The sequence below is a fragment of the Hemibagrus wyckioides genome, linkage group LG06, assembly GCF_019097595.1.
Source record: "Hemibagrus wyckioides isolate EC202008001 linkage group LG06, SWU_Hwy_1.0, whole genome shotgun sequence".
Taxonomy (NCBI): Eukaryota; Metazoa; Chordata; class Actinopteri; order Siluriformes; family Bagridae; genus Hemibagrus; species Hemibagrus wyckioides.
Window position 1 is genome coordinate 32783432 of NC_080715.1, and position 27896 is coordinate 32811327.

Consider the following 27896-nt stretch of genomic DNA (forward strand, 5'->3'; position numbering starts at 1 on the left):
GCAGTAAGGGACAGTGGCGAAAGTGACCCCTGGGGGACATTAACTCTTGTTCTTTTACTAGAGCAATCATAGAGGGCAAATAATTCTGCACACAGGAGCATCTAGAAGGCACTTCATCCAATTTCCTTGTATGAAGTGGACCTTTAGCGCACCCTATCTCGTTTTCTCCACTAGAAGGACACCCTAGAGGGCACTTTATCAAGTTTTCTTGCACGTAAGGTCACTCCTGACAGCACCTCGTTGCTGTTTTTTTTTTAGATGGCAAGTGCTGCAATTAGGGCACCTTACAGGTTTTCTCTAATATAAGAGCAACCTAGAGGGCACTTCACTCGTTTTTTATTAAGCACACGGACACCCTCCACAGCACTTTTGACCATTACTGCATGTGGGGTGTCCAGCAGCGGCGATTTGTGGGTCCTTCACCCTCACCTGTACATCTGTATGTTTGGGAAGCATCATGTGTTTGCAAAAGGAAATAAGAACATATAGAAAAGAAAAGAAAAGGAAGTTGGGTTCGATAAAAGAGCCAGTCTAATGAATGAATGTATAAGGCAAGAGGGCACGGTATTATTTTTATTATTATTATGTAATTAAACACATCTGTAACCGTTTGCGCCTTTCTCAGTTGACTGCAGATGTTTGGGGGTTTTTTATTACTCTTCCTGGATGTGCATGTTTTTGAAGCAGAGGCTGAACCATATTAAGAAATATTATTAGAAAAATCTGCCGCGGAAGCCTAAAGCAGTCGTATCCGGGATGTAGCCGTGACCGCAGTGGGGGGACTCCAGGCCACGCCCCCTGTGTGAAGCACGCGCGGGGGCAGATGGGGCGGGTGGGGGTTGCCTCGGTCCTCTCCGTGCCCGGTAGTAACCGGAACGGCTGGCACTGAGCACACACACAGACACAGAGAGAGCAACACACGCACATTACACTTCATTTACACTCAACTATCTCACTTCACGACATCACCCGACAGACGACACGGCCAGGTAAGCTCTGCTTCATTTACCTTTTATTTCCAATTCCACCTCAGCGTTGATAAACCAGGGGAAACCCAGTGAGCCGAGCCTCTGCGACTGAAGAGATGTGAGGAAGAAGAGGAGCAGGAGCAGGCTTTTTACAGAATGGAACCTCTCCGTGCTTTCATCGTCCTCGGTTCTCCCGGAGGTGAAAGGCTGAAAGCGTTTGAAATGGAACGATGAAACGTATGAAAGATCTACTTCACTGCTTCCACGAGGATCCTGTCATTTCCCCAGAATCCTGCTCAAGCCATAACGTGAGAGTCAGAAAGCTGAGCTGGACGAAATGAACAGGTTCTGACCAGCAGCACTGAGGAGGTACAGTACATCCCTGAAACAGCTGTTTGAACAGGTACAATGCAGCACACAGCTGGATCAACCCTTTATAAGTTTATAAGTGCCTTTGTGTTTACTGAAGAAACCGAGGAGCATGCATTCTTCCTGTTTAGCCTTTGACTTGAATGATTTTATTGATTATGGATTGACAACAAGGCATCTCTAAATGTTCGCTGCTTTCATCCAGTGTTTAAGTGAATCAACAATGGGTTGGGGATTATGCTCTGGAGGATGTGTTTGTCATTGTTAGATGAGCGATCCAGGCAACTTCCGAATGAATATGGTAGAATCTGCAGAATCAGTGTGAATGAAATGAAGGAGAAGATCTGTACACACTTACCACAAGCCCTGATTAGTGTCTGATTCGAGCTCTTCGTTACTGATGTGCTGTAAACTTTTTAATCACATCGTTACAGCCTGAATATTTAGATGGTATAAACCCTGATCTAACACACACACACACACACACACACACAATTACACTGTGCTCTGTGGGTTTCCACGTTGACCTACATGCTCATTCATTTGTCATTAGAATGATTTAAAGAGCCAGACCTGACTTAATCACGCAGCTAACAGGACTACAGGGAGATGATGTAACTGGTCAAAACCAGTTATAAAAAAACAATGAAACCAGCACTCGGCCAGTTACCTTACATTTACACAGAAAAGAAAGAAATCGTTTTTAAAACATACTTTTGAATCTAGCAGGATGTGTGTGAGTGTCTGATTGATTAAAAGGTGTTATTTTTGGTGTTATTGTGCTAATTTGTACCTGTTCATAGCAGGTGTTTGTGTGTTGGTCTCATTTTGCACCACACCTAATGTTAATGTTAATGATTGCTCTGTAAATGCTGTGTACACTGAGTGTGGAGATGTGAGACAGAGAGAGAAATAAATCTGGACTGGAGTCAACTACATGCTCTGCCTTTGCGCTGGAAGCCTGTGTGTCTAATTTGCAGGACCGAGAGACGGGTGTGAGGGTCATAGCATCCGGGACAGGCTGGTGTTTCAGAACCTTCAGCAGAAATGAGTGATGGAGTGGAGAAAACTAACAGATGTTCTGTTAACAGTGGAGTATAATGTTAGAGATATAGACAGAAATAAGGCTTTAAGATTTTTAGAAGACAGTAGCCCACCTTGTAAATGACAAACCCAGCAGATCTGAAGATATATCATTCTTTTCCAGTCTTCAACTGTCCAGTTTCTGTGATTCTGTGCCCATGACCCCTGTTCTTAACTGAGAGGAGTGGAACCTGATGTGGTCTTCAGTTGTTGTAGCCCATCCACCTTCAAAGTTCGATGTCCTGTGCATTCTGAGATGCAGTCTGCAGAACCTCCACTCACAGGATGTTGTTTTACTCCACTCTCTGTAGACTGTAGTGTGTGAAATTCCCCAGAGATCAGCAGTGACACATTTAAAGTCAAACAGATCACACTTTACTTCGTTCTGATGTTTGATGTGAACATTACCTGAAGCTCCTGACCTGTATCTGCAGAATTTTATACACCCTGTTGCTGGCTCCTGATTGGTTGATTTGATAACTGTGTAAATGGATGTGTATGTCCAGATGTTGCTTACAGTAAATCATACACACGCAGATGTTCAGTAGTAGTGATCAGTGTCATTGTTGATGTTTAAGGATTATTCATTGTCACTTCTTGCTGAGACTTCTAGTGTCTCACAGTGCTCTCGTCCAGTCTCTTCCACATTTCTTCCAGTCTCTTCCACACTTCTTCCAGTCTCTTCCACACTTCTTCCAGTCTCGTCCACATTTCTTCCAGTCTCTTCCACACTTCTTCCAGTCTCTTCCACACTTCTTCCAGTCTCGTCCACATTTCTTCCAGTCTCGTCCACATTTCTTCCAGTCTCTTCCACACTTCTTCCAGTCTCTTCCACACTTCTTCCAGTCTCTTCCACACTTCTTCCAGTCTCTTCCACACTTCTTCCAGTCTCGTCCACATTTCTTCCAGTCTCGTCCACATTTCTTCCAGTCTCTTCCACACTTCTTCCAGTCTCTTCCACACTTCTTCCAGTCTCTTCCACATTTCTTCCAGTCTCTTCCACACTATGTCCAGTCTCTTCCACATTTCTTCCAGTCTCTTCCACACTTCTTCCAGTCTCTTCCACACTATGTCCAGTCTCTTCCACACTTCTTCCAGTCTCTTCCACACTATGTCCAGTCTCTTCCACACTTCTTCCAGTCTCTTCCACACTATGTCCAGTCTCTTCCACATTTCTTCCAGTCTCTTCCACACTTCTTCCAGTCTCTTCCACACTTCTTCCAGTCTCTTCCACACTATGTCCAGTCTCTTCCACATTTCTTCCAGTCTCTTCCACACTATGTCCAGTCTCTTCCACATTTCTTCCAGTCTCTTCCACACTTCTTCCAGTCTCTTCCACACTTCTTCCAGTCTCTTCCACACTATGTCCAGTCTCTTCCACATTTCTTCCAGTCTCTTCCACACTATGTCCAGTCTCTTCCACACTTCTTCCAGTCTCTTCCACACTTCTTCCAGTCTCTTCCACACTTCATTCAGTCTCTTCCACACTTCTTCCAGTCTCTTCCACACTTCTTCCAGTCTCTTCCACACTTCATTCAGTCTCTTCCACACTTCATTCTGTCTCTTCCACATTTCATTCAGTCTCTTCCACACTTCTTCCAGTCTCTTCCACACTTCTTCCAGTCTCTTCCACACTTCATTCAGTCTCTTCCACACTTCATTCTGTCTCTTCCACATTTCATTCAGTCTCATCCACACTTCTTCCAGTCTCTTCCACACTTCATTCAGTCTCTTCCACACTTCTTCCAGTCTCTTCCACACTTCTTCCAGTCTCTTCCACACTTCATTCAGTCTCTTCCACACTTCATTCTGTCTCTTCCACATTTCATTCAGTCTCATCCACACTTCTTCCAGTCTCTTCCACACTTCTTCCAGTCTCTTCCACACTTCATTCAGTCTTTTCCACACTTCATTCTGTCTCTTCCACATTTCATTCAGTCTCATCCACACTTCTTCCAGTCTCTTCCACACTTCTTCCAGTCTCTTCCACACTTCTTCCAGTCTCTTCCACACTTCATTCTGTCTCTTCCACATTTCATTCAGTCTCTTCCACACTTCTTCCAGTCTCTTCCACACTTCATTCAGTCTCTTCCACACTTCATTCAGTCTCTTCCACACTTCTTCCAGTCTCTTCCACACTTCTTCCAGTCTCTTCCACACTTCTTCCAGTCTCTTCCACACTTCATTCAGTCTCTTCCACATTTCATTCAGTCTCTTCCACACTTCTTCCAGTCTCTTCCACACTTCATTCAGTCTCTTCCACACTTCATTCTGTCTCTTCCACACTATGTCCAGTCTCTTCCACACTTCTTCCAGTCTCTTCCACACTTCATTCAGTCTCTTCCACACTTCATTCTGTCTCTTCCACACTTCATTCTGTCTCTTCCACACTATGTCCAGTCTCTTCCACATTTCTTCCAGTCTCTTCCACACTTCTTCCAGTCTCTTCCACACTATGTCCAGTCTCTTCCACATTTCTTCCAGTCTCTTCCACACTTCTTCCAGTCTCTTCCACACTTCTTCCAGTCTCTTCCACACTTCATTCAGTCTCTTCCACACTTCATTCTGTCTCTTCCACACTATGTCCAGTCTCTTCCACATTTCTTCCAGTCTCTTCCACAATTCTTCCAGTCTCTTCCACACTATGTCCAGTCTCTTCCACATTTCTTCCAGTCTCTTCCACACTTCTTCCAGTCTCTTTCACACTTCTTCCAGTCTCTTCCACACTTCATTCTGTCTCTTCCACACTATGTCCAGTCTCTTCCACACTTCATTCAGTCTCTTCCACACTTCATTCTGTCTCTTCCACACTATGTCCAGTCTCTTCCACACTTCTTCCAGTCTCTTCCACACTTCATTCAGTCTCTTCCACACTTCATTCTGTCTCTTCCACACTATGTCCAGTCTCTTCCACACTTCTTCCAGTCTCTTCCACACTTCTTCCAGTCTCTTCCACACTTCTTCCAGTCTCTTCCACACTATGTCCAGTCTCTTCCACATTTCTTCCAGTCTCTTCCACACTATGTCCAGTCTCTTCCACATTTCTTCCAGTCTCTTCCACACTTCTTCCACTCTCTTCCACACTATGTCCAGTCTCTTCCACATTTCTTCCAGTCTCTTCCACACTATGTCCAGTCTCTTCCACATTTCTTCCAGTCTCTTCCACACTTCTTCCAGTCTCTTCCACACTTCATTCTGTCTCTTCCACACTTCTTCCAGTCTCTTCCACACTATGTCCAGTCTCTTCCACACTTCTTCCAGTCTCTTCCACACTTCATTCAGTCTCTTCCACACTTCATTCAGTCTCTTCCACACTATGTCCAGTCTCTTCCACACTTCTTCCAGTCTTCCACATTTCTTCCAGTCTCTTCCACACTTCTTCCAGTCTTTTCCACACTTCTTCCAGTCTCTTCCACACTTCTTCCAGTCTCTTCCACACTATGTCCAGTCTCTTCCACATTTCATCCAGTCTCTTCCACACTATGTCCAGTCTCTTCCACATTTCTTCCAGTCTCTTCCACACTTCTTCCACTCTCTTCCACACTATGTCCAGTCTCTTCCACACTTCTTCCAGTCTCTTCCACACTATGTCCAGTCTCTTCCACATTTCTTCCAGTCTCTTCCACACTATGTCCAGTCTCTTCCACATTTCTTCCAGTCTCTTCCACACTTCTTCCACTCTCTTCCACACTATGTCCAGTCTCTTCCACATTTCTTCCAGTCTCTTCCACACTATGTCCAGTCTCTTCCACATTTCTTCCAGTCTCTTCCACACTTCTTCCACTCTCTTCCACACTATGTCCAGTCTCTTCCACATTTCTTCCAGTCTCTTCCACACTTCTTCCAGTCTCTTCCACACTTCATTCTGTCTCTTCCACACTTCTTCCAGTCTCTTCCACATTATGTCCAGTCTCTTCCACACTTCTTCCAGTCTCTTCCACACTTCTTCCAGTCTCTTCCACACTTCATTCAGTCTCTTCCACACTTCTTCCAGTCTCTTTCACACTTCTTCCAGTCTCTTTCACACTTCTTCCAGTCTCTTCCACACTTCATTCAGTCTCTTTCACACTTCTTCCAGTCTCTTCCACACTTCTTCCAGTCTCTTCTACACTTCTTCCAGTCTCTTCCACACTATGTCCAGTCTCTTCCACATTTCTTCCAGTCTCTTCCACACTTCGTCCAGTCTCTTCCACACTTCTTCCAGTCTCTTTCACACTTCTTCCAGTCTCTTCCACACTTCTTCCAGTCTCTTCTACACTTCTTCCAGTCTCTTCCACACTATGTCCAGTCTCTTCCACATTTCTTCCAGTCTCTTCCACACTTCGTCCAGTCTCTTCCACACTTCTTCCAGTCTCTTTCACACTTCTTCCAGTCTCTTCCACACTATGTTCAGTCTCATTCACACTTCACCCAGTCTCTTCCACACTATGTCCAGTCTCTTCTACACTTCTTCCAGTCTCTTCCACACTATGTCCAGTCTCTTCCACATTTCTTCCAGTCTCTTCCACACTTCGTCCAGTCTCTTCCACACTTCTTCCAGTCTCTTCCACACTTCTTCCAGTCTCTTCCACACTTCTTCCAGTCTCTTCCACACTATGTCCAGTCTCTTCCACATTTCTTCCAGTCTCTTCCACACTATGTCCAGTCTCTTCCACATTTCTTCCAGTCTCTTCCACACTATGTCCAGTCTCTTCTACACTTCTTCCAGTCTCTTCCACACTATGTCCAGTCTCTTCCACATTTCTTCCAGTCTCTTCCACATTTCTTCCAGTCTCTTCCACACTTCGTCCAGTCTCTTCCACACTTCATTCAGTCTCTTCCACACTTCTTCCAGTCTCTTTCACACTTCTTCCAGTCTCTTTCACACTTCTTCCAGTCTCTTTCACACTTCTTCCAGTCTCTTCCACACTTCATTCAGTCTCTTTCACACTTCTTCCAGTCTCTTCCACACTTCTTCCAGTCTCTTTCACACTTCTTCCAGTCTCTTCCACATTTCTTCCAGTCTCTTCCACACTATGTCCAGTCTCTTCCACATTTCTTCCAGTCTCTTCCACACTTCGTCCAGTCTCTTTCACACTTCTTCCAGTCTCATTCACACTTCACCCAGTCTCTTCCACACTATGTCCAGTCTCTTCTACACTTCTTCCAGTCTCTTCCACACTATGTCCAGTCTCTTCCACACTATGTCCAGTCTCTTCTACACTTCTTCCAGTCTCTTCCACACTATGTCCAGTCTCTTCCACATTTCTTCCAGTCTCTTCCACACTTCGTCCAGTCTCTTCCACACTTCGTCCAGTCTCTTTCACACTTCTTCCAGTCTCTTCCACACTTCATTCAGTCTCTTTCACACTTCACCCAGTCTCTTCCACACTTCATTCAGTCTCTTCCACACTATGTCCAGTCTCTTCCACACTTCGTCCAGTCTCTTTCACACTTCTTCCAGTCTCTTCCACACTTCGTCCAGTCTCTTCCACACTTCACCCAGTCTCTTCCACACTTCATTCAGTCTCTTCCACACTTCATTCAGTCTCTTCCACACTTCACCCAGTCTCTTCCACACTTCATTCAGTCTCTTCCACACTTCATTCAGTCTCTTCCACACTTCACCCAGTCTCTTCCACATTTCTTCCAGTCTCTTCCACACTTCACCCAGTCTCTTCCACACTTCATTCAGTCTCTTCCACACTTCACCCAGTCTCTTCCACATTTCTTCCAGTCTCTTCCACACTTCATTCAGTCTCTTCCACACTTCTTCCAGTCTCTTTCACACTTCTTCCAGTCTCTTCCACACTTCATTCAGTCTCTTCCACACTTCATTCAGTCTCTTCCACACTTCTTCCAGTCTCTTCCACACTTCATTCAGTCTCTTCCACACTTCATTCAGTCTCTTCCACACTTCACCCAGTCTCTTCCACATTTCTTCCAGTCTCTTCCACATTTCTTCCAGTCTCTTCCACACTTCATTCAGTCTCTTCCACACTTCATTCAGTCTCTTCCACACTATGTCCAGTCTCTTCCACACTTCATTCAGTCTCTTCCACACTTCATTCAGTCTCTTTCACACTTCATTCAGTCTCTTCCACACTATGTCCAGTCTCTTCCACACTTCATTCAGTCTCTTCCACACTTCATTCAGTCTCTTCCACACTATGTCCAGTCTCTTCCACACTTCATTCAGTCTCTTCCACACTTCATTCAGTCTCTTCCACACTATGTCCAGTCTCTTCCACACTATGTCCAGTCTCTTCCACATTTCTTCCAGTCTCTTCCACACTTCGTCCAGTCTCGTCCACACTTCGTCCAGTCTCGTCCACACTTCGTCCAGTCTCTTCCACACTTCATTCTGTCTCTTTCACACTTCGTCCAGTCTCTTCCACACTTCATTCTGTCTCTTTCACACCTCGTCCAGTCTCTTCCACACTTCAGTATCTGTAGTTAGGTTCTTAGCAATAACTTTGTTGCCAAAGATTTGTTGCCAGAGTTTTAAATTGGGTTTAGATCAGGAGTCTGGGTTGATCATTTCATTATTTTTAACACTCTAAGCTATAAGGAACTGCTTTACCCGGCTCTGCAGTGTTGTCTTGCATGAGATTTTTGGGCTGATTGGAAGACACGCTCAGGGAAGGATCTATATCTTGTCGATGGAGATTCTGATAAACATTTGCATTCACACCACCATGTAGCTGTATAAGAGTCCAGAGACTCTTCCTCCTCCACCTCTCACTGACTTCTCTACTCACTTTGGGTTCATAATGTTTCTCATCTGATCCAAATAAATTAAACTTGCTTTTTTTATTTAATGTTAATGTGAACCAGTTTTCCTTGGTCTGCTTTTCAGCAGAGGTTAGGTCTAGTCTTTTGATTCTTTCTGCTGATGAGGGTCTTGGTCACTGCAAAGTGGACTTTCAGTCCGAATTCTCATAAACTGCTGTATGCCCAGACAGAGACCCAGAACTGGTGAGCGATTCCAGCTACAGTGTTGAACCATCGAGAGTCTCCGCATTATTTTGTCCCCTTTTTATCTTGCGTGGATGACCAGCCTATTCTGAGCGCTTGATTCACAAACCCGTGTCATGTTTTAGGTGTGTGATGATTACAAACTGCTGAAACTGAGATTGAAACCATGTGTTAATGTAAACGTCCAGAGACAGAGACGATGGGGTCTGAATGAAGAAACAAAGGGAGGTGAAAGAGAGCTTTTATCCATCTCTGATAAAGCTCATTAACATTCCAATAGGACGAGTCATGTCATGCTCTGAATGTCCACGGTGTAGAATGACCAGGCTTTGTGTGTGTGGCTAACAGTGGATATGAGTGTTTAGTGAAAGAGAACCGATTGTCTTTCTGTTCATATAAAACATGCCTGCATTTGTTGACCAAAGTAATGCAAGCATAACGTGGGTTAAAGCTGAGTCAGTCCCTGATCTGTTTGATCTGAGATGGTAGATTATGGAAGGCCAGAAAGAGTCATGGTACATGTAATGTAAGTTTTAAAAATATTTATAAATGTTGAAATGGACTGCTCCCGAGGCTGTGGGCCAAAAAAAACAATTTATATTCAAGATGTATTGATAGTTTTTTTTTTTTCCATAATGTATTGGTTGTAAGGAAACAGAATTGTAAATTTAGCGGTCTTCTGACCGGCTAACCTGTAAGAGCTATCAGGACTGGACACGGCGGTGCATTTAACTGATAATGATTTGTCTGGAGCTACTGAGACCAGCCTGTTCGCAAGGTCACCTAAAGCTTCTTTATCATTCCTGCCCATTCTTATTTGGCTGTACGCTGTGACTACCTGACATTTCCTATTGATTTTGTTCTGTGTGTGTCTAAGGGAGCACAGCTGGAATGACAATCGAGGTTTACATGAGCAGCCAGATGCTCTGTGTGTGAGATGTGTGGTGTTCATCTCCATCAAGCAGCCATGTTCTCTGCGAGGTTCCTCCTCTTCCTATATGTGTGATATATAAATAAACAAAGGCACAGGATGAAGACGAGGCCACTAGTGTGGTGGTAATCTGTATTTCAGTGGTCAGTTTCGTGCTCATGTTGTTTAATGGTGTTAATAGAGCTGCTCCGATACGTATTAAAGATTCATGAAGCTCATCTCCGTGAAGCTCGGTGTCGGGGATGAGTGTGGAAGTGGGGTTAAATGTAATTATGCTCATGAGGCTTTAGTCACTAACTTTCCTCCTTTCTCCATTTCCAGTAAGACTTAGGAGGTTTGGCATGTTGTTTTTTTTCTGCTTCACGATAGACAGAAGTGCTAATGAAGCGAGGGTGTTAAGCAGCGCTAAGCCACACTGCTGATTGCTTTATTGTAATTAGCATGTCTGTCTGCTGTTCTGGCCTGTGTGGTGAACATCTCAGAGGTAAGGTGGTGGTGTGAGTGTGTTTGCCCAGGGCGCTGTGTACACTTACAGGTATGTGTGCGTGTGTGTGTGTGTGTGTGTGTACACAAGGTGGGAAGCTAGTGAGACAACACACCTTGTGAAACCATGGAGATGTTCATTGCATCAGCCCAAGTGTTGTTAACAATATTTAGTTATTTCCTTCTGTCCTTTTTAAGTCATGGATAACAAAGCAGCTTGTACGATCACACACACACACACACACACACACACACACACAGTGCAGTAGCAGGCAGAGAGGTCCTGTCATTAGTGCTGGCAAATCCAGTTAACTTTTATGTCCGTTGTCTGCAGAGACATCATGAAATCTGTGTGTGTGTGTGTGTGTTGAAACCAGAAGCATAAAAAAATGTTATTAATTTGCTTCATATCCTCCCAGTGAATCTGAAACCAAATGTGACAGGAGCTTTAACACACGCACGCACGCACACACACACACACACACACACACACACACAAAAGCAGACACACTATGTCACATCAGTGTTTTTGGTTGAAAAATGATAAGAATTGTGTGTGTGTGTGTGTGTGTGTGTGTGATCTTGAGGTGATGAACAGCAGCATTAGAATATCCTCATTATGTTGAGTGACTCTTGAGACAGGAATAACAACCTCCATTACAATGACGTGGTTTACAAAACAAGCAAAACACACAACCTGACAAGGCATACACGCACAAACACACACACACACACGCACAAACACACACACACATGCACAAACACACACACACACACACACACAAGCAGTCAATCTTCTACATGAGCAGCCTTGCTAGCTCAGAGATCCAGCAGTTAGATTAGACAGTTCTAGGAAATTGATTTGCAATAATTCAATGTGAAACAGGAAATGAAACCACTTTATAGATTTATCTGACCATATTCCTGTCAGTGAAGAAACACTCCCACATCTCTCACTGCCTCTGTCTACAAGCTCCCATGTGGTCAATCAGTCATTTATTCAATACCACTCAAGCTTAAATCTCGAGCAGGATGTGAAATGATATTTAAATAACAAGACTAAGACTGGGTTACGTAATGTGTGTCTGTGGCTTTTTTGTGTTACGCAGTGATGAAGTAGAAATGTTGAAATGTTGACAATGGTGTGTTTAGAAACTGGACTCCTGAAGCACTTTATAGGGAACAGTATATTGATACTGGGAGTATCAGTACTAACACCACCTCCACCAGCCTGGACTGTGGACACAAGGCAGACTGGGTCCGTAGATTCATGCTGTCAGTACCTAATTCTGACCCTTCAATCTGTGAGCCTCAGCAGAAATCCAGACTCATCAGACCAGGCTACGTTTTTCTAGGTTTGGTGAGTCGGTGTCCAGTGCCGCTTCAGCTTTCTGTTCTTGGCTGACAGAAGTGGAACCTGACTTGGTCTTGGCTCATCCACCTTGAACCGGTCTGGCCATTCTCCACTGACCTCTCTCATCGACGAGATGTTATCATCCACAGACCTGTTCCTCACTGGATGTTTTTTGTTTATTGCACCACTCTAGAGACTGATGTGTGATCAGCAATTATAAAAAAAAATATCCAAACCAGGCTATGTGTCACCAACAATCATGCCACAGTCAGAGATCACATTTTTCTTCATTCAGATGGTTGATGTGAACATTACCTGAAGCTGCTGGCTCGTATCAGCGTGATGCTACACGACTGGCTGATTAGAAAATGTCATGAATTTGCAGGTGTTCCTAATAAATTGAGCATACGGTTAGGCGCAGTGGTGTACGGTTTCAAACTGTCCGTCTGTTTAAAAGTGATGGTAAGATCATGACTGTCTCACAGCCGGTGCAGCATGCACAGTGGTATTGTTCACACTGCTGACTGTAACTACAGTAATGTGAAAGCAGTGACTCAGCTCTAATACAAAACATACTGTATGTGAATGATAATCACGTACTAACAGATATTTTCTGATCAAACAGAATGGCTGCCATCTTACGTGGATGAAAAGGAGCCGGTGAAACCTCTCAGCAAGTCTTCTAGCCCCCTGATGAATCATTCCACCCAAGGGTCTCATCACGCTCTGTAGTGGCCTTTCACATGGCATATGTTAAAAATTTCTTCTTATCGGATATGTGCGCTGACCGATCTGATTATTGGAGCCCCAGTGATTAAGCACCGTGAACAGACGACTGAAGTGCCATGGCGAAGACGACAGAAATCTTGAACCTGTCCTTCCTCCAGGAGCACGAGCGAGAGACGATCCTCAGCGTGCTGCAGAAAGACGAGAAACTCCGCAAACGAGAGGAGAAGCGCATCCGGTATTTGATGGAAAATATTAATAATAATGTAAAAAAAATATTTACTGAGATATCGCCAGTACTGCTTTAGGTAGCTGATCAGATGTTAAAATACACTTTAGTACTGTGTGATATATTAATTTTATCCTTTATAGTTGAATTTATTAACCCCATAAACTCCCTCATTACTCAGCTGTTCATTTAAAAGCATATAATCCAGGGTCTACAGATCATTCTTAATGAATTCATTGATAGACTTCAAAGCACTTTTGTATGTCGCTCTGGATAAGAGCCTCTGCCAAATGCCAGAAATGTAAATGTAAGTGTAAATTATTATTAATTAGGGGAGCGGTAAAACAAAATTACACAAGGGATTATTATTATGGGATGCTGAGCGGTGAGAACTCATTGTAAATGGCAGCTGTAAAGCTCTTCTGTTGTCTGACTGCAAAGAATGACCATCAGTTTTATAATAGTATTTTACTTTACTCACAACTCTTCTCTGTGTGTGTGGAGTTTACATGTTTTCCCCCTTGCTTTTGAGGTTTCCTCCAGTTTCCTTCACCAGTCCAAAGACATGCACTGCAGGCTGATTGGCATCTCTAAATTGTCTGTAGTGTCTAGAGTAGGATAAGTGTTACGGAAAATGGATGGATAGATGGTTGGTTACTCATATAAGTTCTTTCTGTCTACAGAAAGCTGAAGAATGAGCTTTTGGAGCTGAAGCGGCGTGGACGACGCGGTAACCCGGAGCAGCGGGAGTGTGGCGTGTGCCTGCGTGCTCTGGGTCTGATCCTCCAGAGGGGCATTGTGTGTTATGAGTGTCACCGACGTGTCTGCAGCTACTGCACGGCGTTGTCCTCGAACAGCAGCAACACCAAGTGCATTGTCTGTGCCAAGTCTGCGTGAGTCGATAGCCATAGCCATTTTTGCACAGCTGTTTCTCAGAGGTAGCCACAGCACTAGCCGATATAATTATTTCACTTGTTAAGAGATAGCTACTAACTTTGAATTGAATAACTGTTATGATAAATAACTGTCTCCAAGCTGCCATGTACACACACCACACACACACAAAACAGCTCATCATGCTTACTGCTCAACCATGACTCTATGACCAAGCAGATGCTGTCGTTATCATCATTTTCTATCAATTTTTTATCATTTCTGGGGAAGGAGAGACTATAATAAACAGCTAATGGTGCAGTAAGAGAAATTAATATAGATAAATATATAGTATTCTAATATATATATAATAAATAAATATAGTGCTCAATATTTTGTGCTTTACAGTACCTCCTAGTTGATGGATATATTCTAACCTACATAAATAACTAAGGTCTAGCCAAAGGTCAAACTTTTATATTTTTTAGGGAGCTGAAGGTGGTCACAGGGGAGTGGTTTTTGGAAGAACGTGCCAAGCGCTTTGAACGCATGACGATCCCTAGCAGTGACGTTATCAAACAGTCCATCCTCACCAGTGTTCCAGGTAAACAACACACCTTGTTTGTATGACAGTGATTACACAGTGCATGTACTCTAGCTATTGAAATGACCATATCAGAAAAAAATGGGTTTCTTTATTTTGTGAAGGCATGATTTGTAAAGAAATAATAATAAAAAAAGAATAGTCAATTTTCATCTAATTTATCAATTTTTTTCTTTGGAGATGGACGCTCTGGCCAGAAGAAGCTTTCCCCAGGACTGGACCGGCCAGCCACACCTCACTCTGAGCGGTCAGCCTCTCCACAATCTGAGAAGAGTGTTGGCCGGTTCTTAGGGAAGAAGAAAGGGTGAGGAGTGTTATGTGTGTGTGTATAAACTATATCATTGTTTTCCAGTTCTGGTCCTTTAGTACACATGCAAAATAAACACACCCACTAAGACTCATGAAGATCCTGGGTTAGGTGTGTTGGAGCAAGACCAAGTTTTTTACACAGACCTTTATTAATCATGATTTGTCCTGCCTTATAAAATCTAAAAGTCGTCTGTCCACTAAAGCTGAAGTTGTCTGTGGTTCTTAGGACCAGACCAGTGGCTGTAGAGTCATCAGGGTTACCGACGACACCCAACAACATGCGCTCACAAGCAGGCCGGTCACCCTCACAGGCCGAAGGAAGGAAAAGGGTAGCTATATGTAACACGGACACTGCTTTAAGGTAAAATTGTGGGTTCCGATACATTTCCAGGCTTTTTATCGATGTTTGTGTCTTCGTGTGTATAGCCCGATGGGGCTGAGAGTGTATGCAGTGTACACAGCAGCGACAGTATTCCTGAAATGATCAGCATCGGAGAAAGGCGAAAAGACTCAAGCACACCCTCTATCGCGGTGTCCAGAGCCTCGCTTTCATCAGGTATCACCGTTACATACAAATATTTACACAAACAGCTATAAGTATATGGGATAAGAATTGTGGTCACATTTGCTCTCTCTCTCTCTCTCTCTCTCTCTCTCTCTCTCTCTCTCTCTCTCTCTCTCTCTCTCTCTCTCTCTCTCTGTCTTTTCCAGATCGCAGTCGCTCCGAGGTCGATCTCAGTAATCTGGGTGACGGGTTTAGTAACGACTCCCTGCCCGGCCGCTGCCACTCAGTTCCTGGGCTCAATGATGCCGTATGTTCACATTCTAACTGCACACTCACTCTCACACGTCCCACAAACACAGCTTCTCTATTGCACTATTGCACACTGCTGGTTGTAACTATTTTGTAATGGACGTATATAACTGGTGAATGTGTACTATAGATGAGGTCAGTGAGTGATCACAGGATGCGAAGCTGATGTTTTGTTCTTGTGCTATAGAACTCTGATGAAGACATTGATGTCCTGATGTCTGCTCACTACAAAACCACCCGCAGTGTCAGCAGTGCTCAGTCTGTGGTATTAACTCCACACACACACACACACACACACACACACATGCAGTATACACTTCACTGTGTGTTCACACCATTGGTGAAGCTGATGTATTTATATATGTAGAGTCTATGTTTGTATTATGTGGATGTGTTTGTGTGTAAGTCATATGTTTTTTATGCTTTGGACAGTTTTTTGTTTTTCTCAGGTTTTAGTTTTATTATTCAGCTTCTTCTAAACAGACACAGGTGCACACTCATACAGCACAGTGCTTTTTATTTATTTTTTCTTACATACGCCTACTCCGTGAGCATAGGCATATAAAGCATGAAGAAAGTGCAATTAAAACTGATAAAGTACAGGTGGGATGTTTGAATGGTGATGAAGTATCTTGCAGCACACTCTTTATGGAAAAATTCGATGTGAGTCATGCTGCAACCAGTGAGCTAATGGAGACTAAATAGACAAAGGAGTTTTAGAAGTAAGCTCTTTTTTATAAAGCGGGTCTGTAATAACAGAAATAAGAGCAGACTCAGGGTATAAACAGCGTTAGTGTTAGGTTATACCTTTTGCCGTCTGTCCTTCTTTTACTCTTTTTTGGCTCTCTTTATTTCTAGCCTACTTTTTCTGCTTCCAGTCTATCACTCTTTCTTCTCTTTCACTTTGCTCTGTTCCTCCTCCTAGTCTTCCACTCCAGGCTCGCAGCGAAAGTGGGGTTACCTTAACGTCCCCGACTCGGATGCTGAGACTGTGAGTGCTCTTTCTACGTGTGTCTACGTATGCTTGCTGTTTATTCCTGACCGCTGTCTCTGTCTGTAACATGCACACACACACACACGTAATCACAGACAGAAAGTCTGAGTTTTTAAGCAGTTGCATGTCCACTCTTGCAGAGCAGTCTGAACAGTATTATGAGCGTGTACAGTGAGATGGGTGACTACGGCAACGCGCGTGTTTCCGGAGAGATCCTGCTGAACATCTCCTACAGCTATAAAACAGGAGCACTCAACGTTCTAGTGCGAGAGTGCCGCTGCCTAGCAACCGGAGACGACCGGAGACAGCGGACTGACCCGTAAGAGCCCGCAAACAACATACACATACGTATTAGAAAAGCATAGATAATTAACACCGTCACACCGTCAGATTATTTACTGCAACTCCAAACCCGAAGTGTGAAAAGAGCATCGCAGCTGCATTAGCCCTGTTTCTGACCGTCAGCATGACAGCCATAAGAGTGTTTATTTCAGCTTTATGATGCAGGATTAAAGCAGCTGCTCTATACAGAACTCCTGATCACAGGAGTGTGTTTCACTAAAATCACTATGGAAATGAAAGGTTTTGATTATTATGCAGATCTTTATTTGTGTTATGTTGCAGTTATGTCAAAACCTACCTCTTACCAGACAAGTCACGCCAGAGCAAGCGAAAAACCAGCATCAAGAGCAACACCACCGACCCAGTATTCAACGAGAACCTGAGGGTGAGACAGACCTGTGTTCACCTGTGTGTCTGCTTGTGAGTGTGTTTCTGTCACAGCATGCATGAGATACTCTTTCCTCCTCTCTGTGTGCAGTATGTGGTCAGTCATTCCCAGCTGGAGACTCGTACTCTACAGGTTTCTGTGTGGCATCATGACCGCTTCGGACACAACACCTTCCTAGGAGAGACTGAGCTGACTTTTGACTCCTGGGAATTTGACAAACAGATAGAGGATTGGTTCCCGTTACAACCCAGAGTGAGACACACACACACTCACACACATTTCTATCCAGATTTCCTTTGAGTACATGACAATTTTGGCCTGGAGTGAACATTTGCCTGGTCTAAGATAAGATAATCCTTTATTCATCCCACACCCAGGGACATTTGCTTAGTAACAACAGCAAAGGGATAGCAGCTAATGAAAAAGATAATATCAAGGCATATCAAGGTGACTGAAATTATAAAATATATTATAGGGACACATGAAAAGACTTCACATAATAGTTACCCATCTTTATAAAAAAATATAAAAATTAATAATAATTTTCCAAAAATCTTTTAGACAAAATATAAAAAATATGTTTTAAAAATATACAAAAATATACAGAGGACACCAACAATAATAATAAATATAAATATAATATTATTATTATTATTATTATTATTATTTACAACCTGAGAAACTATTAAGACATATAAATATAAATGATTTAAAAAGGTACATTTTAAAATGCAGATTTAATCCAAAGAATTGCAAGAGCCAAAAATGTCTCTTTGGTCACTGGATTCGGGGAATAGAGCTAAGTTTTTATCAGTATAAACCTAGAAAAAGAAAAGTCAGATGAATTTCCTCACAAAATTCATGAAGGTAATCGTTGTGCACGGTGCAGTGCTGTATAATGTTCTGTACCTCTGGGTTCCCCGCAGGCGGAGTGCTCTACAGAGACCCTGATGCAGTATAAGGGGGAGCTGACTGTGGTGCTGAAGTACATTCCTGCTGAGAGGAACCTTTCACTTCCACTGGACCAAATACAAGGTAGTGAAGACAATTACTATTGAACAAATCCAGTTCATTCTTCCTGACAGAAACCTACTTCCATAATGTGTTTGAGTGATGGGTCAAGCCATAGGTTTTCTGTACATGTATTCTTTTGTTTGCTGTATGATGTGGCACTGATGTCCTGCTGTGTTTTGCATTTTAACACCATGTCTCACATAATCTCTCGAGTCCCCTGTCTGTCTGTGTGTCTGTCTCAGTGAAAAGAGGATTTCTGAAAGGCAAGAAGAGCATCACTCTGCCAAAAGGAGGCATGGTAGAGCTGCTGGTTAAAGAAGCCAAAAACCTGACAGCAGTCAAATCAGGCTCCTCTGATCCATTTGTCAAAGGGTTAGACCAGACTGTATTATATGCTTTCAAACATATTTGTGAGCTGTGTGAGTAAAGGCTTAGTTTAACCTTTATGTGTGGTGCAGATACCTGCTCCCTGATGACAAGAAGAGCACGAAACACAAGACTGCAGTGGTCAAGCGTTCAGTGAACCCACGCTGGAATCACACGTTCACCTACTGCGGTCTGCAGCATAGTGACCTAGACAGCGTGTGTCTGGAGCTCACTGTCTGGGACAAAGAGCCGCTCGCCAGCAACGTCTTCCTTGGGGGAGTGCGGCTAGGAGCCGGGACCGGTCAGTCTCTCTGTCTCTGTCTCTCTCACACTCTCTGTCTCTCTCTCTGTTTCTTGCTCTGTTTCTCTCTCTCTCTCTCTCTCTCTCTCTGTCTTTAACTAATGAATCGTGTGAAAGTGTGTGCATTTATCACTTTAGAGCTCTATTCATTAAAAAAAACAACTAAAAACCCAGATATTTTCTGTGACATGTTCTATTTACAAAATAGTACTGGCCTTTTAGCTCTCCCTAATCATATGACCAAACTTCACATCTGGAAATCCATTTAGATCTGGTCATTCCAGCAAATTAAACACCTTCCATTAATCTCATTGGATGGACCTTTTTAAAAAGATGAATCTGTACCCTCCAGTTTCCTCCCACAGTTCAAAGACATGCTTCTAGGCTGATTGGAGTCTCTAAATTGCCCGTAGTGTGTGATTGCGTGAGTGAATGAGTGTGTGTGTGTGCCCTGCGATAGGTTGGCACTCCATCCAGGGTGTAACCTGCCTTGATGCCCAATGACGCCTGAGATAGACACAGGCTCCCCATGACCCGAGTATAGATCGGATAAGCGGTACACACAATGAAATGAAAAAACATCTGCACCATCAAAATAGAATAAAGATTTTAGCATATTTTGTTTGGTTAACAAATAGATTGTTTCTGCCCTGAAAAAGGATAGTGTCACGTTCCTTTAGAGTAAAAGTAGTAAAATGTAATTTAGCGTGAACTGAATGGTTGGTTGTTAGGACTTCATGTCCCGGCAGAGCTCGAGGCGGACACTCACGCTTTTCAGGATAACTGTGGTCCAAATCGGCGCAATCGGTTTGACAAGCATGATGGAACACGTGATCTGGCCTGCAAAAATCACAAGACCTCAGTCCCTCAGAAAACTCGGTGTTGGTGATGGTATTATGTAACACAGGAGGTGAAACAATAAATATACAATATACTTTTTTTTTTTACATCCTCCTCTTGTGTCTTATTAACACCATCAGGTAAAGATTTCCCTAGTCTCTTATTCCTGTTATTCGAGTCTTCTTTCAGATTGAGGTCAGGTGATTTTGCAGGCCACTCTTATGCTGTTCCACTCAGTCCACTATGGTCATTAGTGCTAATGTACGAGGAGGCACATTAGTCTTGGAGGCTTATCAGTGAGAGTATAAATGCTAGTGGTCTTATTAGTCTATATGCTAATCTTTGATTTTAACATGGCTGAGTAAAACTACAAAGACAACGAATGATGTGCAGCTGGTTTATCTGGTTTATACACCCTTATTTATACAAGCGGTCAGTTCAGTCTTATGTAAAAGAGGGCCAGTGTGGATGAAGGCTTTCATTCCAGTCGAATAGGAACTGCACCTGATACTGTACCGGAGACCAAGATGAGCTGATTAAAGGAGTGTGACACGTTTATCTGGAACGAAAGCCTGCAGCCTCTCCCGCTGTTTATAAGATTGAAGACTCCTGATTTAGACCATAATTGCGCCATGATTGTTTTTGTGATATTTATATGGACCACTTAATAAGTAATAAAGAACGTAACTGGTTTTGCATTGCACAGGATGGATTGTTCTCCATGCCTTTCCTTTTCTGCCCTTCCATTTGTTTCACGGCGGTTTATTATTTAAATAAAATAATTGTTTCTTTAAATCAAGCTTAAGGTAGTAGATATTTTTTAAAAATCTTTAGAGATGTTTATTAAAAACATGTAATCAAATTTCAGAAAAATGATAATAAAACAAAAAGTCATCATTTTGTCTGTCATCTAGCCGTAGATACGAGCATCTATAAACATCCAGACACGCAGATACTCATTACTCAACACGATCGCCTTCCTATCCGGCTGCTCCCACTTGAACAGTTTCTTTCATTAACTTTTTTCCATCCTAATTTGCTTCAGATTAACAAGCTGTTCTGAAGCAAAGGGGTTTATAGTGTGGAGGAAATGAGTGCTTCAGCATGCAGGAAGTTGCTCAGTTCTGATTTTCCCCCCTGTAGGTCTGAGCTATGGGAAGGAAGTGGACTGGAATGACTCCTACGGTGAGGAGCAGCGACTATGGCAACGCATGATCGACAACCCAGAGGTTCCACAGGAGTGCACACTAATGCTAAGGTCCAGCATGGTCAAGAGAAAGACGTAAAGAGATGCAGAGGGATAGATATGTGTCTCGCAATATTCATCGAAAGCTACTGCTCCTTGTCACCTTATAGAAAAGTGCACTTTGCATACACAGATAGATGCTACATTATGACACACACACACAAACACTGTCCTCGAGATTAGCCTTGAACACACATGACCTCTTGCTGTCTATATGAACACTCCGTCCTTTCTCACTGTGTCTCTTCACTGCACACGCATGCATCATAAGAAAATATCACGACACACAACACGAGCTCATAGCTGTAAATAACACAAAGCCTAGCTTAAAAGACACAAAATCTGCTCACACACATGAAGACACACAGTTATGATGGCACAAACCACTCTATTCACAGTTCACATGAATTAGATAAACTCTAAACAGCGAAGCACGCTCACTGCCACTCTCATATAGATAACAAAAAGACAATTCTGCTTTTAGTGCAAATTTCTTGTCTGTTTCCTGTGCTGTTGTAGCGATGAGAGCGAAATCAAGCACACCTCAATGATTCAGTACATGTCTCCGCAGTAGTGCATGCCTGAAGCAGTGTTCATTGAGCATTAGATGTGAGCTGCTCTACCTCAGGCTGTCGTCGTGTCCAGAGTAATCGTGGGTGATATGACTAAAATATCACAACACTGCATTTAAAGACATTTGTGTAAGACATATCAATTCTACATAGATTCGCTAACAAACTGCCTAAACACAAACAGTAAACAGTAAAACATGTTAAAAACAGAGTTAAATGATGCGATACTTTAATGTCTACACGTGACAACAGGTGTTGTTTGCTTGTCCAACCCCTTGTCCAGATAAGTGTCCCTCTAGGTTCCCCAGTTTCCTTCCACTTCCTAAATATATGGCAGTAGATGGATCGGCCACATGGCTCTGCGCTGTGAATGAGTTTGTCCTTGTGATGGACTGGGGTCCAGTTTCTGCCTTGTGTCCAGCGTTCTCAGACAGGCTCTGAATCCACAACTGCCCTGACTGGATAAAACATATACTGAAGATTAAGGGATTAAAATGAGAACTTATTAAATTCTGTAAAAAAAACAGAAGCTTCCAGTCAGTTTGGAATTGTTATTTAAAATGTCGTAAAGACATTAGAAAAATCTGATGATCCTTCTGATATGTCTGAAAAGTGACTGTAATGCAATATACACTGATCAGCCATAACATTGTAACCACCTGTCTAATACTGTGTTGGTCCCCTTTTTGCTGCCAAAACAGCCCTGATCCATCGAGGCATGGACTCCACTAGATCCCTGAAGGTGTGTTGTGGTATATGGCACCAAGATGTTAGCAGCAGATCCTTTAAGTCCTGTAAGTTACGAGGTGGGGCCTCCATGGATCGGACTTGTTTGTCCAGTACATCCCACAGATGCTGGATTGAGATCTGGGGAATTTGGAGGCAGAGTCAACACCTCAAATTCTTGGTCATGTTCCTCAAACCATTCCTGGTCAGTCCATGCAGTATGGTCTGCAACAATGTTGGGTAGGTGGTACGTGTCAAAGTAGCAACCATATGGAGGCCTGGACATCAGCAGAACTTTGTCCAGAGCATTACAGAAGACCTGTGGGATGCTTTGACCTGGTCATCTAGCTATTACAATTTGACCCTCATCAGAGTCAATCAGATCCTGACTCTTACCCATTTTCCTGCCTCCAAACACATCAACTCTGAGAACAGGTGATGTGCCCCACCTCTTGACCAGTGTCACCCTAATGAAATAATGAATATTATTCTCTTCACCAGTGACTTCAATGTCATGGCTGATCGGTGTATAGTGTTGCCACGCTGCCCAGCCCTAGTCCAGAGGTAACTAGCCGGGATGATTCATGTCTCGAGTGTTTAATTTGTTCGAAAGCTCTGTGAGTGCATGATTTATGTGGACACTCCTGTGTAAGACTTTTAAAGACATTTGCACAAAGTACACATGTACTTCGGTCAAGTCAGGTAGATTATTATCGAACTGTTAATATAAGCGTGTAATGGGAGGAAATATTGTGCCTTGAAAATCAGTGTGCAGCGTATAAGACTCTAGACAGACCTGCAACGATATACAGTTGAAATGATAAGATGAGAGTAAGACAAAATCATTGGTCAGTTGTGGAATTTCAACAACATGTGCAGTAAAATACTACACACACACACACACACACACACACAGGTAGGTGCAGGTAATGACCCTGTACACACCAACCACACAGAACAGCAGGAGGGTGAAGGAAATGGCACAGTGGTTGTAAGAGTGTGTGAAACACGAGAAACCAGCATACACGGATACAACAGTATCAATCTGCTCCTGAAGATCTGTTTCCTCGCAGGATTTCATTAGATTTTATTAGCTACATGGGATCTCAGTGGTTCACAATCCATTATCATCAACATGATTATACTTATTATCTTCCTCTGCATAGTTACTATCTCATTTGGCTGGCCACTTAAATTGGTTTAATCCAAACCTCAGTAACACAGAAACAAATCATTAATAAATCATTTCATCCTAGACTTGATGTGTTGGATCAGTAGAATGCTTAGGAGTAAAACGTTCCAATAAATAGACAAGTTTTACAGCACACATTTTTAACAATTAGTTCAGAGTTGTGTTTCTCAGAGAGTTCTCTCAGTTCTCTGGCTGTGAAATGTTCGAGAACCCCGGCTCTAGATCATTGGTCTTCAGATAATCTGGAACAGCTCTGGTGGAGAAAAGTTTCTGTGATTTGTGTCGAAAGTTTCCCGAAAGATCGATGTGATCCCTGTTCTAGATCATATAGACATGAGTCTAGTATAGAAGATGATAAAGCGATGATAAGAACAGTGGGAGTCATGGGACTTTTTTTATTTTTATTTTTTTAAAATATGAAAGCTGGTGTCCAAGCACACAACACAGAAGCACTGACCCTGGGATCGTAACAGAGCTATGTAGAGTTTCCACATGGGCCGGCTAGATTTCAGTGAGGATGAACAAGCTGCTGTGTGTGTTGTTAGTTCTTCATTGCTCCTGTTTGTAGAAGTAAGCCTTATAAACGACACAAGACATGACTTCTAAAGAAAAACTAGTGTCGCGTTCGCCTGTGTAGTGTTTATGAGGCTTCCTGAGTAGCAAGGTATGACTTCTGTGTGTTAAATGTTAAGTCTGTGTGTTTGTTGCCTGACTGTGAAGCATGTTCAGTGTGTGTGTGTGTGTGTGTGCATTGTCAGCTCTGAGCAGGGAGATTGCTCAGGGATCTGCTTACAGAGATTGTTTATGTGTCTTTAGAAACCCTTAGGCAGTAAACAATAAACTATATTAACCTCTCCTTGTGTGTCAACCTTTTCTGTGTAAATACAAGGCTGTCATAGTTAATGCTGCAGTACCTATGCTCCGAGTTGTGGTTTTATTTGGGCAGAATTACATCCGTTTGCAACAGTGCAAAGGTGACTTTTATTTTGAAAATCCGTCCTTGCGTTTTACTGCCTACTTCTGCGCGGCTCCATGGTGATTGTATAAAGAGCCCTAACCAGAGCGCAGAGTGGACGTGTAGTACACAAGAATAGAATTAAAGCAGCCATTTGGCATTGTGACAGCTTCCCCAGCACTTTAAATTCAGGTAAGATTTATTATTAAATTGCATAAAGAATTTTTAAGCTTTCTTGTTTTCAATTTTAAACCGAACACATATATTAGACATGACCCATACAGATGATAGTTCTGTTTATTTAGCAAAAGGATCAAAACAATACAAAGGGATGATTTGTATAACACTAAAGAACAATTTAAAACAACAACACAATTGACCCTCTAAATATTGACGCATTAAAGCTTAAACGTACGTGTGCCGGCTTTTGCGCATGCGCCGTATTTGGATGTAGTTCTAATGTAAGGCTCTGAGGGAAAGAAAGTTTTCTTTCCCTCAGAGCCTTACATTAGAACTACATGTGACTCTCAGTGACTCGAATCTTGGTTCTGTTCCATCAAAAAGATTTGACTAGGTTTGTTTACTGAATCATTTAAGTGATGATTCCGTATGTTACACAATTTCACCAGTAGGTGGCACCAGTGAGTGTATTGTTTTTAGATAGAAGTCATTTTTAATTCATTCACTTTAATTAAAAATAAAGCTAATTTAAAAACACAAAGTTTTGAAGAGACAAGTTTTAGTGTTACGATTAACACTAAAATGACCTGTGAAAATTGGTCACTGGTGTGCAGTCATGTTGGAACAGGAAGGGGTCATCCCCAAACTGTTCCCACAAAGAGCATGAAATTGTCCAAAATGTCCAAGTAACAGTATACTTTATATATAATGTGCTATTTTATAGCACATTGCACCTGATGAAGAATCTGATGTGAAATTTATTTGAAAACATTTAGAGGCTTGTGAATCTTTCTCACTGGTTGATTACTGGTAAATTCTCACAAGCTGATCTCTTCTACGGTGTTTTCTCCAACTTGTCCTCATTATAATAAAAAATTGAACAGCAACTTAAACTGTAGCTAGTGCTCAAGTGACGTTTGCGTTACAGTACTGTTCATTTGCATCTGTAACTCTGGTTAACTCTGGTTAAACAGCTCGACTGCGCTGACTCCAAAGATCGATCTGATCTTCTTATCTCAGTGTAGTAAGTAAACCCTTAGACTAAAAGCTGTAAATATGATAAGAACCTAAACGGGTGATGCTATAAGTATGCTTAGATTTTCTGAGTAAGACTGTCTGATGGTCTATTAGCACTTAAAACAAGAAGAAAAATTCTGTTGATGATCACTTTTATTCATTACAGGAGTTGTACTCTTGGATGCAACGGTTAATTCCTTCGACTCTGGTAAGCGTCTTCGTCAAAGAATTTCCCAGTAAGCAACAGCAGACCAGTTAAGGATTATTATTCATAATTTTGTTTTCTTTCTTTCTCCTAAAAGGGGATTCTTAGCTTTCTGCTACAAGCTACACAGATGACACATGTTTTTGTGTATGGCACTCTTAAAAAGGGTCAGCCCAACTACTACAGGATGATGGACACTGCCAAAGGTGAGGCTAAGTTCCTTGCTCGTGCCCGCACTGTTGACAAATACCCCCTGGTGATAGCGGGCAAGTACAATATCCCCTTTCTTCTCAACGTGCCTGGAGAAGGACAGCGTGTCCAGGGCGAAATCTACTGTGTGGATGACCCGATGCTGAAATTCCTTGACTTGTTTGAAGGCTGTCCACAAATGTATCAGCGAACACGGGTCTTGCTTGAGGTCGAGGAGTGGGTCGGAGAGGGAGTGGACACACCTAAAGTGGGCAGTACCACTGAAGCCTTTTTGTACAGTACGACCACTTACGAGCCTGAGTGGCTCCAGTATCCAACCTTTGACAGCTACGATGCATACAGAGTTGACGGTCTGCAGTACGTGACTAGAGAAGACAGAGGCTTTGACTGATGTTTCATTTTTTTTGTCAATATCTTTGACAGGTCCTTCTGCAGGAACACACACAGCAATAAACAGTGACCAAATCCATTCCTTTCTGTACTTAGTGGAGTGAATGATCAGGGAGTGAGAATGTAGGTGAAAAGGAATTGATCCTGAATCTAATACTGAATTCATTTTAACCTTAAAACCCATTCTGGATTTAGCTGAACAATGTTTTTTTTTTAATGAATTGTATTTGAGTTAAAAATGAAAATGAGTTTTAATCCTGATTGATATTTATTCTCACTCAAGTAAATAAATAAAGACAAGGATTTACATTTTTCTCATGTTTCTCCACCTCATCTTTATGAATAATGGTGTAACTTTAGATCTTTAAAGGGTTTATTCTCCTGCTGTTGTCCTGCGAGGAAACTTAAAAACCTTTAAATAACTAAAAGAAGAACCTGGAGAAATCTTGAAGCATGGTTTTTCTAGGAGAGAAGTCGACACACATAGTGTATGAATGCAGATATATAACGTTTAAGACAACAACAACAACAAAACAATCAGTGTAATGTGGCAGTTTCCCACTGAATCTTGGTATCCTTTTTTAAAGACATTATTATTATTTTTCACCCATTAAAAGGAGCATGGATAAACCTGTGTGATTGAAAGGATTGGGAGATTGGTTAAAGAGGAAGAAGTATGAATGAAATGGGTGTAAAAGGTGGTGAAGTGTGTATTTATTTACACCCTGAGTGAGTCTTTAGTGTAGGAACACTGTACTAATACAGGGCGTTGCCTCCGTTTGCTTTCAAAACAGCTTCAGTTCTTCATGGCCTGGATTCCACAAGATATATCAGTATAAACCTTATATAAGTACAGCAGGTTTTCCTCCATGATGGCATGTCATGCATCTGAAAAACCTCTGGTTATCTTTAGATAGAGTATACCTGAGCTTTAGGGCCAGTTCTGGAGGCACGAGTTGGTCCTTGTCTCCTGTTTGAGCTGAAAACATTACCAGTAATGTAATAAGTATCACATGTCTTAAATCACAAGCCGCACTGTGCTGACAGAAACACACACATTGTGAAAGACTCACTTCCTCTCAAATCACAACAGCTGCCAGATATCAGGTGTTTCTTTTAAATGGTGCCCAAGTTTTTTAGCTTTAATCATTTGGATCATTGAACACTACAGACTGGAAACTCCTCTCTTGGGTTTGCTCAGTAAGCAGTCTTATATGTTTATAGATCTGTCTATAATATACATTATTACCTTAGATCA

The 27896-nt window shown here is 42.4% G+C and overlaps 2 protein-coding genes across 6 annotated transcripts; both read left to right on the top strand.

Annotated features, from left to right (window-relative positions):
• The first annotated feature begins 830 nt into the window (after positions 1-830).
• sytl5 (synaptotagmin-like 5) lies at positions 831-24536 on the top strand. 3 transcript variants are annotated; one of them, XM_058392588.1, is made up of 17 exons: positions 831-989; positions 12771-13109; positions 13784-13993; positions 14462-14577; positions 14758-14881; positions 15113-15215; positions 15313-15442; positions 15598-15698; positions 15888-15965; positions 16626-16691; positions 16835-17013; positions 17319-17421; positions 17515-17676; positions 18351-18459; positions 18681-18810; positions 18897-19105; positions 21089-24536. In XM_058392588.1, the coding sequence occupies exons 2-17, from the start codon at positions 12991-12993 to the stop codon at positions 21229-21231; spliced, it is 2082 nt and encodes a 693-aa protein (XP_058248571.1). In that variant the 5' UTR covers positions 831-989; positions 12771-12990; the 3' UTR covers positions 21232-24536. The 3 variants fall into 3 exon arrangements, with proteins under 3 accessions (XP_058248571.1, XP_058248573.1, XP_058248572.1); XM_058392589.1 differs by lacking the exon at positions 831-989 and adding an exon at positions 1190-1337; XM_058392590.1 differs by lacking the exon at positions 16626-16691.
• A 109-nt stretch (positions 24537-24645) lies between these two features.
• Positions 24646-26952, top strand: LOC131354677 (gamma-glutamylaminecyclotransferase C-like). Of its 3 annotated transcripts, XM_058392615.1 has the most exons (4): positions 24682-24828; positions 25791-25840; positions 26000-26041; positions 26136-26952. In XM_058392615.1, the coding sequence occupies exons 3-4, from the start codon at positions 26015-26017 to the stop codon at positions 26637-26639; spliced, it is 531 nt and encodes a 176-aa protein (XP_058248598.1). In that variant the 5' UTR covers positions 24682-24828; positions 25791-25840; positions 26000-26014; the 3' UTR covers positions 26640-26952. The 3 variants fall into 3 exon arrangements, with proteins under 3 accessions (XP_058248596.1, XP_058248598.1, XP_058248597.1); XM_058392613.1 differs by lacking the exon at positions 25791-25840 and having other exon boundaries at positions 24646-24828; XM_058392614.1 differs by lacking the exons at positions 24682-24828; positions 25791-25840 and having other exon boundaries at positions 25849-26041.
• Positions 26953-27896: the final 944 nt, after the last annotated feature.